Here is a 19,555-nt window from a genome sequence, read left to right as displayed (position 1 = left end):
AAATTTTGTTAAAAGAAATAAAATCAAAATCATTAGCTAGAAATATCATTTGTATTATAATTATTTTTCCTTCGAATATATTTCGACAATTGAACGATAATTTGTTTAAATGAAAATTAAAATCTTAAAATGTAAATATAAAAAAATGATATCACAATGAAGCAAATGAATTCAAATTTTAATAAAACACAAACAACCGGTAACCTCAATAGGATCAATAGAAAAAACACACAGAAACACTTAAAATATTAATTAATTTCAATAATAAATAGATTAGTAAATAAATAATAAAATAGTAATTTATTATTTATTATTTATTTGATAGTAATTTATAAATTCAATAAGAGTAATAAGTACAATCAAGAAATATGAATAGAATTACTGCACAGTCGAATCACTAAAACTAGTTACTTATACTTACTGTTAGGATGACTTTCTACAGGAGATGCTGCACACCACAATTCATCTAACAGCTCTCTGATTGGCTAATATTGTAAGCCAATTCTACAATAGAAATCATGCAGAAAATTAAAATATTGCATAATATATTTTAATTACTTTAATTAAAAATATATTAGAAACAGATTATTAATATATTTATATATTATTCATTTTCAATTTATTAATTATTTGTTTGACTTTTATATTTTTATATTCTTCTATTTACATACTAATTTATTTATCGATTATCGATTTATCGATTATTTATAGATTTATTCATTTATTTAATATTTTATTTATAGAATTTTTTATAGATTTCTTTGTTTTATTCATTTAATTATATATATCAATTTGTTTATGTATAAATCTTTAAACAAATAAATAAATAAATAATCGATAAATCGATAATCGACTTATTCGTCATCGTGACAGAATGTATAATAGGCAACGTCGGAGATTTGATTACGTAGTGAGTGATTTTCTTTATATTCCTTTCAAATTTATAAATTATTATAAATTTTGTTTATTTAATAATCCATTTATTATTGTAATAACGAAATTAATTAATGTTTTGAGTTTCTTTGTGTTTTTTCCACCGATCATTGAGGTTATCAGTAGTTCGTGTTTCGTTGAATTAAAATTTGAATTCATTTGTTACTTTATACTTTAATATAATTTCTTTATACATTTGTTTTATGGTTTTGATTTTTATTTAGAAATTATTATTCGACTGTTAAGGTAAGTCTTATTTAAATACAAAAATAGAAAGAAATACAAAAATACAATTTTAGTTTATTAAAATATATTAATTTTTTATAATAAATGAAATATGTATATATATATATATATATTATTAAAAAAAAATATAAAAATTAGAAGATATATAAATTATTAATCACTAGTATAATTATTTTGTAATAATTCCGTATAAAATAAATTAAAATATTTTAATATAGTTATAATTCGAAATTATTAATAAAACAATAAATTCGAAACTTCGAAACTAATTTATAAAAATGTATATCAATTATTACATTTATAATCATAATAAATTTTCATATGTATTAATTAACAATAAAAAAAATTGCTAAAAATTACTAAATCATTGATTAATATATTCGAAAAGTTAATTTCTAACAATCGACAAAGAACGTATACTTTCGTCGAGCTTCGGTTGTCTCGATTGTCTATAAATAAAAGGTAAGACGCGAGAGAGCAGTCATTTCGTAATGAACTTTTATGGAGAAAGGATCGATATTATAAGACAAATTTAAATTTTTATAACATTAATAATAATTTTTAATTATTTATGAAATATTTTATAACAATTTTTATTTTATATTTTAAAATTTATTCTATATAAATATTTAATATTGTTATAAATATATTATATATATATTTATTATTTATTTATTTTATTTTTAATTAATATTTATTTATTTTTTAATTTTTTTAAATATTTATTTTTTGATTTATTTATTTTTTTAATCATTTGTATACTTATCTATTAATTTATATTTCTATTTTCATTTATTTATAATTTTTTATTAATTTTCATTTTTTAATTTAGTTTAATATTTCCATTATATTTATATTTATTTATTCATCTATCTCTTTTTTTCTTTATAGATTTATTTTTTTGTAATGTAATATAATTAAATTTATTTTTTATTATATAAATTTCAATGTGTCATTGGTGAAACTAATTACTAATTGGCAACGATTTTCATAATATATTAATTGATTAAAAATTTATTAAAAGATTGTATTATAAATATTACATTAAAAAGATTGTGTTAGAAGTATTATATTAGAAAGATTTTTGAAAACTTGATGCCAAATTAAAAACTATATTAATTTTAGATTAATTTTCTTTTCAATTTTTTTTTCTAATTTACTTATTATATATATATTAAAATATATATATATATATATATATATATAATGTATTTATAATATATATAATAATATATATCATATTTTTTTATATTATATTTTTTTTTCTCATATTGCATACTTTTTTTTATCTTATCCTTTTCTAATATAGTTTTCACTTTCAAAAAATTTTTATAATCGCGCGAAATATAATCAGTAGAATTAGTATTTGTTTACGTAAAAGTTTTTTTAAATCCTCAATGGATAGCGCGAAATTAGAGTCAGTGTTTGTTCATCGATTATAACTATAAACATATTAATAGTCTTTTTTGTTTTTTAAATATTTATTTCGGATATATTAGAGTCAGTGCTTTTCTCAAAAGAATAAATGTGTCATCTATCATTAAGAGGTAATTATTTTTTATTCTTTATCTGAATTCTTCTTTTTCTTTTATCTTTTTAGAATTATTAGAATTATTAGAATTTTTAAATTTCAAGATTTTTTATTAGAATCTCAATTTGTATTATTAAAGTTCAATAAAATTTTAATTTTTTATTATTATTATATTAGTCTAGAGTTTTTTTTTTAAACAATCTGGACTGTATTTTAATTATATCATTTATATCCTTTTTGTTACAGACTTTTTGATGATTTCTGCATTCTCAATAATATAACAACGATCTTTACATCTAATGGTGAGTCACTTGCATTTTAATTCAGTCATTCAATTATAGATAAATTTTAAAATCAAAACAAAAAATTTTGAACATTTCTTTTTTATTTTTCGAAAATATGTGTTATAAAAAAAATCACTTGAAGTTATTTCTATCATTTTTAATATAGAATCAATTATTTTATTTTTTATTCAGTTTTAAATTAGTTTCATTCAATTTTTTTTTATTATAAATAATTTTTTTATTTTTTATTAAATCTTTATTCCTTTATCTAATTTTAAAATTTCATTGTTTAAATTAATAAAAAGTCATTAAATTTTTAAAATCAAAGAATATAATCTACATTAGGCTATTAAAGAAAAAATAATTTAATTTAGAATTTTCAAATTTAATTCTTTTTGTGTTTATTGCTTTGATCTCATTCATCCAGATATTACTTGAGTGAAAATAAGGTAATTGATATGATCAGAATTTATTAAATTAAATTTTTATCAGTGACTGACAAGTTAGTAATCATGTATAATATATTTTTCACATTATGATTAGGCTGTAAAATTGTATTACGATACTTATTTTATTGTCGATTTTTTCGCAATACTCATAACACAAAAATTGAGAATTAGCGCCATTTTTTTAGAATGTATAGTATTTTTAGAAAGATATCAATAGATGGAGCTAATAGTCCATTCGTCGTGCTTTAAAATAATCCTAGTGATTTACAAATTGTTTTCTTCATTCCTAGCTTCTCCTTCTTATCCTAAAAGAAACTAGGAATCTATATTATTATATATAATGATATGTGAAAATAAAACACGATAGTATGGAATGGTTAATAGTAAAAAAATCGATACATTAATAGTGGTGATATTGGGTAAAAAGTTTTTTAGACCTACCAGGTATAGGTTTAGATACTTTGATACTTAGGAGATGGCGCTAGTATTCAATTCTCTTCTTATTTCTATTATTTATTATCCTTTTTTTTTTTGTATTTCATTTGTGGGAATTTGAAAATAGTGCTAGTTTGAATATTTTTATATTATCTTTATCTTTGTTTCACTAACTTGATTTTTTGTTCATTTTTAATGTATGAATTCATGGGTAGAAAAGATGTCGATTTCTAATTAATTTATTGTATCATTATCGGACTTGTTGATTAAAAATAATAGAATTCATTCCATTTAATTTCTATATGTTTTTTCTTGAGTATTTAAAATTGAATTTAATCTTTCTAAATTTATTATAGTCTTTTTATATAGGTTCTTAATACATTGTCTTTGTTCAAAGATTTGAAAAAAATTATAAATTTAGAAATAAGAATATTATATTATTAATTTTTATCGCTATTTTGATGAGTAAAATTGTATTTCATATTATATGTGTTAATGACAGGATATAATAAAATCTTTGTCATAAAGTAAATTATATTTCGTAATTTATACAAACATATAGTAATTATATAATATAAGTAGAATATAATCAAATATAAATTTTGACAAGAGTACAATTTTTTTCTTCAATTAATCTTCATCGTCGCTAATGATTATACGAGATGATTTTTGTTTTTTATGTTGCTCTGGTGCTAATTGTTCTTCTTCATCGTCACTAATAATCATTTTTATTCGTTTCTGTTCAGTATTTTGAGACATTAATGACTCATTTTCTTCATCGCTATCCAATAAACGACGTTTTTTCACAGTTTCATTTTTTTCTTCAAATTCATCAGATCGACGTCTCTTTTCTTCGTCTATATAAATTTGAATTATAAAAATAAAATAAAATTATGTTTTTAACAATCTTTATTTAACACAGATATTACTTTTTTATTTACCTTCAGCATTAACAGATTTAATTTCTGTTTCCAATTCAGAATCAGATGAATCAACAAGTAGATTAATACGACCACTAGATTTTCTTCTTTCAGGTTTTGGATTTTCTATAATTATTAAAAATTAATATTTTTTATTTAGCTTGATAAAGATATTGAAAAATTATTGAACACATTTTTCTGGCGATAAATTTCAAAATACTTGATTAATCTTGAACTAAAGAATATATAGCTAACTCTTCTAAAACGTACCGATTTTTTTCGAGTTTTCTACATCTGCTTCCTCCATTTCTGTATCGACGCGTTCGATCGATGTAGAGAGAACTGTGGAGCTTTTCAATGGTACAGGATGGTCACTGATTTCAATACCAGGCTCGCAAGAAGTCGATAGCTGTGGCTCTGCTAATGAGTAAACGAAGGTTTTAGATTTTTTTCTTAATTATTTCCTTTTCAACAATATTTTAACAATGTCAGATACCTGTCTAGTATTCTTCAGAGACAGAATTGTTATGAGCGAGCAAAAATTTATTAATGCATAATATTACTTTTATCGAATGAAAACGAATTATTCATAGTATGCAACGTTAAAAATAAATTTATAAGATTTATACGTACCTCTGGAACTGAAATATTTTTTAATATTTTCAAGAACGTCATCATCATTGCTTTCACTACCTTCATCATCGTCAGATTCGTTTTTTTTCTGTGACTCTTCTGGTGTTATTTTTAAAATATGAAAGAATATAAAGAATATAATTTCGTTAATTTATATATGTATATGAAAAATAAAAAAAAAAAAAAAAAAGAATTACCTTCAACAGAGAAGTTTCCTGCCAATGCAGCATCAATAAGATTACATCGTTTCTGAATCGTAGAGTTAAGCATATTAGATGGTATGCGCCAATAAGATTCTTGTTCATCAGCAGGAGGTGTGAATCCCATAGCCCGAATAAGCTTCTGAAAGCTCGGTGAATCCATCGCAGCCGACGAATAATCTGTCAGCGGGACTAAGGGAATACCTTCGGAGCTTTCCTCGTCTCGATCGTCCAGGACATCCAGTAGGGATTCCTTGATCCATTCCAGAGCCTCGCTCATATCTGATTTATCAAAAAGATCCGTTATTTTTTCATAAAAGAATCCCTGCATCTATGATATATGTCCACGTTGCACTATGAAATATTTATATTAATAAATAGTAATACTATTTATACAATGATAAAAAGCATTTAGTAAAAAGCTAGACACAATTAAGATTTTGTAACGACTTTGACAAAATCCTGGATCTCGTGATGCAAAGCACACGAATTTGTCGACAGTATCTTTGACAAAGCGTCACATTTTTCCATTCGTTTTTTCTCTTTCGAATTGCGAATCGTTCTATAACTCTCTAAGAAGATATTTGTCAAACATAAAAAAAAAAAAAAAAAATTACGTAAGAAGGAAAGAGAGTGTAATAATATTCGAAGTAGCACGAATTTTATTCTCATAAATCACTAAAATTTATCGCGAAAAAGTGGCAAAAGGGGGAAATGTTATAACGTTACTTACTTCTTTCGATGACATCTTTCAAGAGTCCAGATAATTGTACATCCGTGTAAACCATCGTTGTCTGTTTCTTCGCATTTTTCTTCGTTCCCTTGTTCCTTGGTTTATTGGGAGCCGTGTTCTTATTGCTCGAGGATTTCCCAGCTTCTTCGTCGCTGCTTTTATCCTCGTCGGAATTACTGACAGACTCCGTTTCCCACGACGATTTACCTTTTTACAAAGTAATGGGAAATGGATATAAACTTTTTTTCATCGATACTAACTGTTGCGAGAAAAATATATATTTTAAATACACGATTCGAAAGTCACGTATCGAATAATAGTGTTAGATTATTAATAAATTATTTTTTAATTTTATTTTTTAATTTTTTAAATTATTTTTAATTTTTTTTTTGAAACGATAAAGTAGAATTTTAATTTAAAATCAAAAAAAAAAACTTGGAAATTATTTTTTTTAACTTTGAGCTTCCAAGTTTTTAATTAAAATCCACACAAGTTGAAACTATATTCAATTAAATTACATATCTGCATTCTTATTACGCGATAATAAAATTAAAAAGAAAACTCTTCAAATTTTTCTATAGAAATGTCACCGTATACGTGTATATATTGAATTTCCGAAAAAATTTCCAGTAAGAGATCAGAATTTACATGTATATTGCATTATCAGTAAGAAAAAGAAGAATGCTCTTGCAACTTGGTAATTTTCAAACTTGGAAACTTCAAATTTCCGACGAAGTTCATTAACATTAACGAACTTGTAAGAAATTTCGATCGAATCAGCGCAAAATTAATAACATAGAATTAGTGGATAAATCGATGTCTAATATCATAGATGAAGCAAAACGACACGGAAAGAAATAGAAAATAAAAAGAAAAAAAAAAAGATTATTGAATTGTTCTTGAGAGTTATTTTTCGAGAATTGGATTCAGCATAGAGAGTGAAAGTTAAAGAGTGGAGTTATTTTCAACGCCAGTGTCCACTTGTAAAAAATACTCTCGAGAGTAATTGTCCAGAGTTTTACTCTCAACGAGTATGAATACACTCGAGAGTGAAACTTTCTAAATTTTTTCTCAATAATTATTTTTCGTTAATGCATCGAGAGTGAAACTCGTATAATCAAATCTACATTTACGAAGAATTCTCTTTAAAAAATTTTATTCTCTTATCTTTTATAATAGATACCTTAGAATATTACTCTTGAGAGTAATATTCTTGAAAATTTCATATTCTCGATAATTTCCTTCAAAGTGAAAATTTCTGTCGCTCTTAACATCCATTCATGAAAAATACTCTCGAGAGACTAAAACTTCTGAGAATTCAAATATTTATCGTTCGTTAATGGTACATGACTGCGTCGAAAGTGAAAATTCGATCAACTTCTTAGCAAAAATATTATTCGAATTTCACATTCTTATATAAATTTCACACTCTAGAATCCTCCATTGCATCCACGAATATATCAGATATATATGAATGGTATCGCGTGATACCATTCATTTCGCGAAAGCATCGAGCAAAGTCAGTTGTTTCAATGTATATCGTGAGCCGAGACAAAAGTTCGCTTTTATCCCTCTCCTCTCCTAACCTCAAAGTATATCTACGACACGATCTATGACGGCGCATTGAATACAAATAAGAAAGGAGGCGGGATGGAGAAAAACAATAACAATGATAAATATGAAATTCCTGGCGGTATAATGGGAGCGAGGGAAGAGTGATATTGGCACAGAAGTGGGAAGACTACTACACGTACGTCTGGAATCCCCGTTTTTCGATATTAAATAACGGGATTTGTATTCACCTACGATAGCAACCATGAACTGCTAGCAAGCTCCTGCATAACGTCCAACTAGGAACGCAAATATTATTTCAACCGTATCTTCTGCGTACACATTACTCGTTGGTCGACTGTTGGTCGAATCTATGGTCACTTTGGTATATAAGTGATAATGATGTGTTCGTTTCATTTTAAAGTAAATATTTGTTCCATCGGTTATTTAAATCATTAACAAACGTGGTTCAAATTTCGATTAACTCCATAAATATTCACCAAGTCTTGAATCAATTTATAACAAATAAATCTCGATATATTTACACATCAACTTTTGTATTCATTTATCTTTAAAGATAATCTGTATACCAAATCTATATAACAAACCTCTCTATATATATTGACACACATGTGTATATTTAATTCCTTTTAAAATTAAAATTATTCTGAAGAAAAAGAAATTAAAATTTGCCTAAGAATTCTTCACGAAATTCTTTACGAAATTTTTTGAATAACAAAAACAAAAAACTCGAAGTACAATTAATATTTTGCTTCAACAATCAACAATCAACATTCAACAATCTTACGATGCTCCCGGAAGATGATCCGAGATTGGATTAATCAATCTTGCAGAGGACAAACAAGTGATAACTCGTTGCACGAGGATATTATTCGATGGAGAAAAAAATATTGCTGAATCGTGAGCAATCAAAAGAAAGATGCTGCGAGGGTTCGATCCCTGTCCAAATTGATCTCATCACTCCTCCCCCTCCCGATATTTATCCTAGCCCCCCTCCCCTAGTTCACTTTCTTTAATTCAGCTCGCGTCAAGTGTCGCCTCCTCTCCGCCCAAAAAACCGAGTTCAATCGCACGCGGTCGGTCGCAATCGTGTTAGCAGAAAAGACTGATCGAATGGGAATAGTCGCGGAAGGGCGGCGGTAAGAAAGACAGATGCGAATGGAATGGGATAGGATTGGCCGGAACAAGGGGTGCTTCAGAGCCGCTCGAGACCCGGAGAAAAGGCTGAGGGAAGGAGGAGGAGGGCAAAGAGGGTTGCGAGGGAAAGCGAGGGAAAAAGAGAGGGAAAGAGAGAGAGAGAGAGAGAGAGAGAGAGAGGATGAACACACTCACCGTGGTTGCTTTTTCTCGATCGCTTTTTGCGAAGATCCTTGCGATCCGTGGCCAATCCTAATTCCAAAAGCTTCTCCTTGATCTTTGGCTTCGGTCGCTTTATTGTCAGCCCATTGAAGATCAGGTCCACGGGATCTGTTGTACACAACAACGGTAAATCGGTATCGGTATTAATTCGACGTTCAAGAAGATGAAATTGAACGGGGAGGCGAAATTAAATTGAATCCTTGCATCGATAAGAGAAGAATATTTCGACGGCAGATTTAGATATTTTCGTAATTCTTCTTCTTTTCCACCAATTTAATTTTTCCCTGCTATTATCACCACGCTTTGTATTAATTGAATTGGAAAGAAATCAAGAATGAAAGGGGGGAAAAAAATATCAGAAAAGAAGCTAGGAGAGGTAATTACAATTGCAAAGAGAAATTGTAGGGGGGAAAAATTGAAAGTTGATATCTCGTTAAACGAAACCCGGCAATTTCGTAGAACGAGAATTGTATTCGAGGTAAAAATGATATTATCAAAGTTTCGAAGGAAAAGTGGGGGGGGGGGGGGAGGGCGAAGTTGATATCGCAGTTTTCGGGGGAATTTTCGTCGAGAATGGAGAATGGGGTGAGAATAATTGCCAGTATTAAAATCATAGAAAGCGGGGTCAGCCCGCGAGAATGAAGCAAGTTTTACAAGACTTTCTGAAAATCTTCCTGTCCCGAAAGGATATTATTCTTCGCCGTTCAGACGGAATTCGAATTATTGCTGCAGCCAGCAGCCGGTCGTCACCCGATGCTCGCCGCTTAATTAAATTTCGGGAATCGTCATCGGGTGCTAATGAATTCTCAAACGAGCATCCGCTGAATTCTTTGACTGTTTCAAGACGCGGCCATCCGGGTATCGATCATTCCTGATCCCTTTGGGTTATATCTCGTTTCTGTTCATTAATTGACTGCGAAATTTTATTCATTTGTGGAAAATTTGAGCGTTAAAAAAGTGCATGGATGTATATAAAAAGATCAAAAATATTCGATATTCAAGTATGTATATATTGCCATGTGAAATATATTCTTCTCGTTTTGGTTCCCTTTTTCGTTGGATAAAATGTTGCACAAGTAATTCGCAGTTGTTTTTTTTTTTTTTTTTTTTTTTTTTTTAGAGAATTACCATCGTCATTTTTTAATTGTTCCCAAAGTTCGGTGAGCTGAGCGATCTCTTCTTCGGACCATTCCTTTGGAAGCCTTTTTTGCACTTCGCTTCGTACAGCCTGCAACAATTTTTGTTTCCGTGAATATTTTAAATTTGTTATCTTATCTCTTTTAAAAAAAAAGTTTTGCGAAAAAGAAATTTTTGTTGGATGTCGTTAAGTGACGATTTGTATTGGGTTACTTGGAAGTTGAGAAAAGTTTGAAAGTAATGTATTTTTATAAAATTAGTTTCGGACAACTTTCAAGGAATTTCTTTTTAGTCGTTAATTACGTTTGGAGATCTTTTTTTTCCAAAAACTTCTCATCTTGTTCGGGAATAGATTCTTTTGAGAAGATTTCTTTTTCTTTTTAATAAGGTATTAGAAAAATACGAGATAGTAAATAAGTATAAAATGTGTTTATAAATATCTTATTTATTAATTTTTTTAAAAAACGGATTGTTAAAAATATCGTGAATTTATATATGATATTATATGATTGACTATTTTTTTTTTTTTTGTATTCTATATTCTATATTCTTCGTTCCACTTCATGAAGATTTTCGACATTTTTTGAAGTACACTATCAATAGCACAAATTCGTTAATATAATAAAAATCAGTCGAGTATAAACGATTCTTCGAAATCGAGGCAACAAATACTTTATTCTATATTTTTACGTTCAATTAGTAATAGATCTATATATTTACATTCGATTATATTTTATAACAACAGTATATTCATTATTTCAAATTGTAAAGAAAAATTACATTATTTACAGATAACAAATAACTTGGAAAAGATAAAATTTTCTATTATAAATTATCTCTTTATCGATATTTTTACGAAATTTTACAAATCTGATGATTAATTGCTTCTTAGTGAATACCTAGCTATTAGCAGAAAATAGATTGATTGCCGTTTCACCCTTAGCAAGCGGTGATTGAATTACTCGGGATATTATTGATTCCCTGGCAAATTCCTTCCAGGGAAGTCCCTCCAAAGTTTATCTCACATCAAATTAATTACTAGAAATGTTGTACTTCAGTTAAAGCTGAGATCTGCGATCGAAAGATCCGTACTTTCTCTAAAACTCGTCAACCGAATATATTAACGAGACGTTTAATAAAATTATACGCATTAATTCCGTCCGCGTACACGTCTCTTAAACTCTTTCTACTCTTTTCAGAAAAAAAAAACGATTCAAATCTCACGTTCGATAATAATATATTATCTTATCTACAAATTCTCTAAACAATAAATAAAACGCATAAAACGAATTGCGTTCCATTTCGATTCGACATACGCTCCAATACCACGTATGCAATGATCATTCGACGAATTCCTTCTATTCTATTTATCTTCTATTCTATTTCGCTTCCGATACCGTTCGTCTCGTGCCAATCTCGAAGAGTCATCATAATTTCGCGGACGATGAAACGTGGAGGATCGGGCAAATGAGGATCGGCAAGAGGCTGTGTGTACGAAAAGGGATGGGACGCATTATCGATTCGAGTGAAGGAAATTCACGAAAGGGGGCGGGCTAGGCGCTCGTGAAAGCGTTTCATTTAAATAATTTCATGCGTGGATACCGTTCGCCCCTCGAAACTGAATCGGGCCAAGGGTGTTCATTTGACGTTCATTTAGTCGGCCAAGTCGCGCGATTCTACGCGACGGCCATTTAGGATCCACCGACAAGGAGGGCCCATCCTCCCTCAGCTTTCGAAGGGGGAGGCGTAATCGTCGGAAAACGACCCTCCTATTTTTTCTCCCCTTTATCTCCTCGCGAGGAAACAACGGCTTAAGGATCAAGGAATTAGACGGCGAGCATTCTCCTCCAGAACCTCATTTGCACGATAAATAGCTGGTTGTTTTCGTACCGCTCGCGATCACGAAACGTTGCTCTTATCAAACCGATGCAGGGTTTATTAATTTCTTTGGGGAGGGAGAAAAGGATTTTTTTTCTTTTTTTACGGCGAGATTGAAAGATTCGAGAGAAGTTCTTTATGACAGAATGTGAATTCTTTTGGAGAAGAAATTTGTTGGCGAGTGTTGAATGAAATTTGAATAAAAATCATTTCGAATATTGATGTCACAGAAAAATCCTTTAAAAAGAATTGATATTTAGGAATAGCTTCTATTAAATGTGCAAATATATTTTTTTAAACATATCCATTATGATGAAGTATATATTCAAGGATAAAATATATTGTAATCGTTATATCATCCACGTAACGTTCAACTTTAGAATTGTGAATGTTGAATCGATTATACGAGTATGAAGAATGAACGCGATACTCAACGCTAACAGCGGTGTAAGTAATTGCTCAAATTTTCCCCTCCGTTGGATCGGCGCATACATCAAGGTGGTAAAACAGTCGCTCGTTAAATTCCCAAATGGCAGCTGCACGGGGATCTCGATGGGTAAGGATCCGTCAAGAAATCAATAACACCCCTTACTACCAAGTTTGTCCCCGAATCAATGGTACGGGGGCAATCAGCCCTCCTTTCCTACCTAGGGTGCGCACACCTGATGATTAATCGTCGATTTCCAAGTGGGGTAATACCATTTTAACGGATATATCGTCGCCTTAACCCATCGCTCTCCCCCACTTTCCCCTCTATTTCTCTTTTGGCGCACGTGCTCCCGACTCCCTCGCCCGTCTTAGACCAGGTAATGTCTCAAGATTATCGGTATAACGTGTTCCGCCGCGGTGTTGTCCGATAGCTTCTCGACAAACGCAAGTATGTAACGAGGAAGATCCGGTTAAATCGCCAATTTTCTTCACCGAGAAATCACGTTTGAAAGATTCGATTACTCGATGAAAATTAATATTAAAATTATTATAAATTCGTCGATCATTGATCGTGTGCGATTCGAAGAATTTGGAATCGTTTTTCGTTCGAAAATTTCAGTTTGAATACGTTAAAGTTATAATATGTTTATATAAATAAACTCGAAAAGTTAAAATAAAGTATTTTTTGTTAATATGATAGGAGGATGAATTTGTAACATGATTTACGGATTATATAGGTGATATATATACGTATACGTGGAATTTATCGAGTACTATCGACGTGATAATTCTTTGGAGAAAGGATATTGTATCTCGTACGTGGAAAGAGTATTATCGTCATTTCGAATTTCATTACCGCAGAAACGGTTTCGTTCGGCTCGATAATTATTACCTGGAAATGCAGAACATTTGCGACACTTTAACTTCCACAATATTGTGCAATTGTTTGCAAATTTTCGCCGAGAATGAACAATACAACGGGTGGATATGACGAGAGAGAAAATTCAATAGGATTTAAACGAAATGGTTCGTACGCGAATTTATACGCTTAATTTATAAAATTTATAAATGTAATAAGACATTGAACAAGAAAAGTATTAAAAAAAAAAAAAAAAAAAAAAAAAGAAACTAGAGGAAAGTTTCCTATACAGATTTTATACTTTTCGATAAGAAGAACTTAAAGAAAGTTAAAAAAAATTAAATAACCTTTATAAAACAAGTTTGAAAAGAGTAATGGAAAGGAAATCGAATACAATGCATAATATATATTCTTCCTAATTAGCATACTGGTTCGTAGATGATTATACAATAAAACCAATCCTAAGATTCTTAGAAAATGAAAACACCGTTTTACATAATCCGTGGCTGAAACTTTATCGAAAAACGAGGAATGTAAACAGAAATTTTTATTGGCTTTGGAATAAATTTTCGTATCGTATAGACCTCGGTATTATTTCTATTCAAATTCGTTGACAAAGCGAGAGAGACTCGTGGATTCTGAAATCTTTAATCGAAATAACATTAAACAGGCGAGATCGGATAACTTTATATCGATCTTTGGCTACGTATCGTTCGAATAACGATGATGAAAAAAAAAAAATATATATATATATATATATATAACTCCACGACGAGTAGAATAAATAATTACGATATTCATGCCTCCCCCCCTCTCCTACTTTTTCATCGCGTTATTCGATTAGCGAGGAACACGCTTAAAAGTGTGTTACGTATGAAATTTAACGTCCATGCGAATGGTGGATCTCATTTCGGGCTACATTTTCATGTAAATTTTCTTCAAAGTTTCACCACGTTACATTCGCACTTTTTGAAGCTCTGGAAAATTCTGGTTTTCCGGTTCTATGTAATACATAATACATGAAACGGTAGTCACTTGTTTCAAAAGGTTTTTTGTTTAAAATCGTATTGTAACTAGTCTGAAAAGTTGTCGCATAAAGGATTATTCAAAAGCGAGTAGGACACGCGCGAAGGAGGGGGGGGGAGGGAGCGAATATCAGTATAACAAAACTCATTGAAATCGCTTCTCGCTTTCTCACTGTGCTTCTCACTCTTCTTAATTCCTTGCTACCCCATTTTTACCATCTAATAATCTTCTCTATAGCCATTGTTGCGCTGGTTGAAAATGAAACGTTATCCCTTTGCCACTGGTTCTCGATTTTATTGAAATGATTTAGTAGCGAGGCAGTAGTCGTGCAATTCCCCTTCTCCCTTTTTCTCTCGTTTATTGTACGTGGAAAATTCGCACAATGCGTGCGTATGTGTGTATGTGTGTGTATTCCTTATTCATCGAATAGGATGATTCTGAATGTATCGCATTTTTGAACGAGTAAAAATTCGTTTTTCCATTTTCTCTTTTCCTTTTTTCAACCGGTTACAAATACACTTGAAGAATCGATGTACTAAGAACATTTATTAACAGTCATTGCAAATTTATATTTTACGTCGTTAATAAAATTAGGGAGGAAATAAACATCGAATCGAAAAACTATAATCGTTTGTTCAGAATTTTCTCATCTTAGAATGCGATTTCATCATGGTATTTTCTATTCACTATTTATAGAAAAAGTACAATTGTTTTTTATCATATTTTTGTATCATAAATTTTTTTCTTTAGGCAAAAATTAAATACTATTTTTTTTTATATAATTTCTCTTTTCTCGACAAAAGAAAATTAAAAATAAGAAAAAAGAAATATATATGTTTCCACGGTCGATTCATAAAACAAAAACATTCATCAACGTCAATGTAAACGTAATATTTGCCTCTTTTTCATCGAGTTCCAAAATTTCTTATCTCTATATATCACCGTGTTGTTTTCGCTTACACCCAAAATGCAATTCTTTCAATACACAAAGGATCGATTGTAAAAGAATGATAAAAAGAAAAAAATTATTCGCTACCGGTTTCGATAGTTTCCCGTCGTTTCCTCGCAATAAATTTTCGAAAGGAGGGTGTTAAGCTCACGCAGCGCGTGCCTCGCCTTACTCTCGCGCTCGATATAAATGTTTATACGTGTCTCGCAGGGCAAAAGGCAAACAAAGCGATAGTTCCTCGAGGGTTACGAAAGGGGTGAGGGGGCGCGGCAGGGGAAATAACGCGCTTGAACGAATAAACCACGATGGAAACTCGTGAACGGAAACTTTAATATTGCCCCCACGATTTGAAGAGAGTAAAGGAAAAATTTATTGCCGCGTTTTCAAGACGCCGGCGTACGACTTCCCGTCAAAGAATAATATCGTTGAATTGTTTTTACCAATGGCGGTGGTGGCGTTAAGAGGGGAAGGTAGTGCTCCATTTCTCGTTTAAATTATTGTACAATCTTTGTTGTTGGAATACTTCAGTTCGAGAGACCGAACAAATCAACCCTTAAACTTTTTTTTTCAAAGTAAAGTAACTTCGTAATAATACAAGCTAAACTTATATCGAATTTTATTATACCCGCAATGCGAGAAAAATCCGATACTCGAACGTTCTACGCGCATCAAATCATCGGTTGAAATTAGATTTTTCTCACTGGAAGAAGATTTTTGCCAACGATTGTACGCGTCCCCCATAAATTTCGTACCTCCCCCCTCCCCTCGGAATTTCGATAAGGAACAACTATACTTTGGACGAGATTAATTGTCAACTTTTGAACCGATTCCAATAGGGCGGGAACCGAGACGATACGAACGGCCCCTATTCAAAGTTAAGGAAGGCCGCCTCCCTTCTATTTATGCGTCTAGGATTCCGCCCGAAAATCTTCACAGGGTTGTTGGAAAAGGCAAAGCGCAAACAAAGCGATAGCTTTTCGCAGTGCGCCGGAGGAACAGCACGGAAAAGGAACACTTGACGGGGAGAAAAGATCTTGATATACATCCATCCCCGTTGGTTGGCACGAAGGGAAGAGAAACAGGGGGAGGGAAGAAGTCTTGCTGGCACAGCGGAAGTCGTGATCCAGGAACAGGAACATGGGGGAGGATCTCGTTCTAAAGGAGAAGAAGGAGAAAAGGAGAAAGATCCTTCCTTCGTGGAAGAATTGTCTCCCGAGAATTTACAGTTCCTACTAGCAATTCTCCGTCTCCATTTTTTTGCATATGTTCAGCATGTCACCGACCAGCCAGTCCAGAAACTTATTTTCAAAGGCTCGTCTACCCTTACCCGTTCTCTCGCGCTCCTCGATAAATCATCGATCCCCCTGCCAGGGGGGAGGGAGGAAGAGGGGAAGGATTGAAGCTGGATCGTCGACCGTTCGATCCAATATTTCTTGGGAAGGGTGGGTTGGTCGCATATCGTCCGATTGATACGAACGATCGTTCGAGGGATAACGAGGCATTGAGTGGCTTCGTTGTTTAGGAAGATCGTTTGTTTATTTGGAACACAGTGCGATTATTGTGAATCAAAGAAGAGGATGCGATTTAAAAAAGTTTTTTTTTTTTTTTTTCTTTTTCGATCGAAAAATCGCAGTCGATTCGAACGATCGTTCGAGGGATTTAATAAAACGAGGCTATGCGTCATTGAGTGGCTTCATTGTTGAAAAATCATTTCCTCACTACGGTTATTATTTCGAATAGTGGAAAATCGTGGGATACTACGGTTTAACATTTTTTTTCGGTCGAATATTTTTTTGGAAAGGATGGATACGTTGCATAGGTGGATACGTCCGATCGATTCGATGTAATACGTGTAATATATAATACATCGTAGAAGAGGAAGATGTAATTTTAAAATTTTGATTGAAAAAAAAAAGCTTTTCGCCGAAGATGATGAGGATAAATGCTTGGATCATAATTTTTTTGAAAATAAAGTTGTGCAGAAAGATGAAAGTTAGCAGATACGCTGATACTCGTATATATCAGCTTGAGGACCCACTCGTAGGGAGTGTCAGTCTCATATAGTCCATACATCATCGAGGAAAATAATCTCCACCAAGTATAACAAATACATATATATATATATTTTTTTGTAGTTGACTCTTTTTGATAGCTCTGCAACTTTCCACCCTTCTTCGATTTAGCTCGAAGAGAAATCTGGCAAAGACAGCGGAAAATTGCAATATGTAAGACAATAATAAAACAGAAAATTTACTTCTTTAAAAAATATAATAAATCTATTTAAGATCGTCCAATTTTTCTTACCAGAAAAAAAGTAAGGAGAAAAAAATGACTTACCTTAGAATTGATAATCAGAGACATCTCTTTCAATTTCTTTATGATGCCACGACGTGTTCGTTCTTGATTAATATTCTCAAGTATCCAATCGATGACATCTAAAAAAAAATATATATATATATATAGACCTAGAAAAAAATTATCTTTAATAGTTGTGGCTAAAGTATTTCAGCGAACGTGCTATTTATATTCAATCAATATTATCCCCCGAATTGAATCGTAGAAAAGAGAAGAATAACTGGACGATCGCAGGGATACGTGATTGGGTTAGCTGATAAATGAAGACGTTGTTACCAGTAATTTGATATTATCGACGATTCTCTAGTATCTACCAATTTCATAATATGAAAGATCGTAGGTTAAAAGAATTCCATCCTGACAATAAATTGGTAAATTTTTTTTCTAATAAATATGTCCTAGTTTTCTCAATTTTCCAGCCACGTTGATTATATTATTAATTAGATTTTATACAAATTGTACGAAACATCGCGTATAAACGAGACTTTTCAAATTTTCGTCTTAATTCCAATATTTGACAATTTTCTTTCGAACGTATTCAACTGCTACATTTAGAATGACCTAAATATTTTTTTTTTGAATATTTTTGGAAAATAAAAATTTTCCTAAATTTAAAAGTCAATGGTCGCAAAGCAAGCATCGAGCAAAGGTTAGATGCAAGTTAAGAAATGCATTTAAACGTTAATCCGGCGCGCTCAAGCGGATCCGACAAATTGAAAAATATCGAGGAGAAGTTGCGGGTTAAAAGAAGCCCCGTAAATCATAGGATTTAGCGAGAGAGGCAAGGTCGAGAGGAGAGGCAACGTACCTTGGGGATACTTGTTAGTCTGATGTTCCATAAAGAGAGTGCGTAACTCGTCCTCTTGGGTTTCGGTCCAGAGGTTGCGCGAAACTTTCTTGTTATCCGTTTCCGCGTTGTAACCCTCGACGACCTCGGTCGCGTCACGAGTGGTCTTCCAGAAGAGCAGCTCCATGTACGCTTTCCGGTTCTTCTGCGCGACTTCGATGAAACGGCGGATTATGAAGACCGCGAACTTTTGCAGTTCCTGTAAAAAGGGGGAAAACATCTCGTGGATCGGGATGCGACCGCGCTTCTTCCGGCGGCTGTTGAACGGCGCGCAGAAAGAAATGTAAATAACCGAGGACCAAGTTTTCGCCGAGTTAAGAAGAGGAAAACAGCATCCTCTGATGGTGAAGTATCATTGGAAAATCGTTGGAAAATATTTTGTATCATAGAGTAAGTAATCATAGAAATTTTCCAACCTTGTGACCGCGATGCTTGGACTCGAGGATTCTTTGGAAAACTCGGAACATGGACGCTTGGAACATCATTCCTGGCATCTTGCAGTCCCACGCTATCCGATGAAGCATCTTGTTCACGTAATGATTCACCTCGTCCGTGTTCTTGTCAAATTGTTGCAGGAGGATCAGCATTGCTCTCACGATCTTCACATTGGCGAATCTTGGGAAAAAAGTTGTTCAAACAACGACCGATATTAATATCCATTTGTTAATTATTAGTATTATACCTGTGGACGAAATCGGAGAACTTGAAATCGGTTTCCACCACCGTAGAATATGGCTCCGCCTCCCTTTCTTCGTCATCGTCCTCGTCATCTAAAGGAAT

General features: G+C 31.7%; 1 protein-coding gene across 2 annotated transcripts in view; it reads right to left on the bottom strand.

Annotated features, from left to right (window-relative positions):
* Positions 1-4,472: 4,472 nt before the first annotated feature.
* Positions 4,473-19,555, bottom strand: part of LOC122719827 (protein timeless homolog) — a 183,913-nt gene continuing 168,830 nt past the window's right edge. Inside the window, exons 17-28 of one of the 2 annotated variants that reach the window (XM_043946017.1) lie at positions 19,458-19,545; positions 19,192-19,390; positions 18,737-18,974; positions 17,911-18,008; positions 10,424-10,523; positions 9,269-9,403; positions 6,365-6,571; positions 5,629-5,913; positions 5,432-5,530; positions 5,069-5,218; positions 4,820-4,924; positions 4,473-4,735 (exon numbers count right to left, since the gene is read on the bottom strand). In XM_043946017.1, coding sequence (XP_043801952.1) covers positions 4,509-4,735; positions 4,820-4,924; positions 5,069-5,218; positions 5,432-5,530; positions 5,629-5,913; positions 6,365-6,571; positions 9,269-9,403; positions 10,424-10,523; positions 17,911-18,008; positions 18,737-18,974; positions 19,192-19,390; positions 19,458-19,545 — 1,931 coding nt within the window. In that variant the 3' untranslated portion in view covers positions 4,473-4,508. The remainder of the gene's footprint in view (positions 4,736-4,819; positions 4,925-5,068; positions 5,219-5,431; positions 5,531-5,628; positions 5,914-6,364; positions 6,572-9,268; positions 9,404-10,423; positions 10,524-17,910; positions 18,009-18,736; positions 18,975-19,191; positions 19,391-19,457; positions 19,546-19,555) is intronic. The other variant, XM_043946016.1, reaches the window with a different exon arrangement.

Source organism: Apis laboriosa, unplaced genomic scaffold, assembly GCF_014066325.1.
Source record: "Apis laboriosa isolate Shangri-la unplaced genomic scaffold, ASM1406632v1 scaffold9_cov152, whole genome shotgun sequence".
In the NCBI taxonomy this organism is placed as follows: Eukaryota; Metazoa; Arthropoda; class Insecta; order Hymenoptera; family Apidae; genus Apis; species Apis laboriosa.
This window is presented reverse-complemented; position numbering and strand designations above follow the sequence as displayed.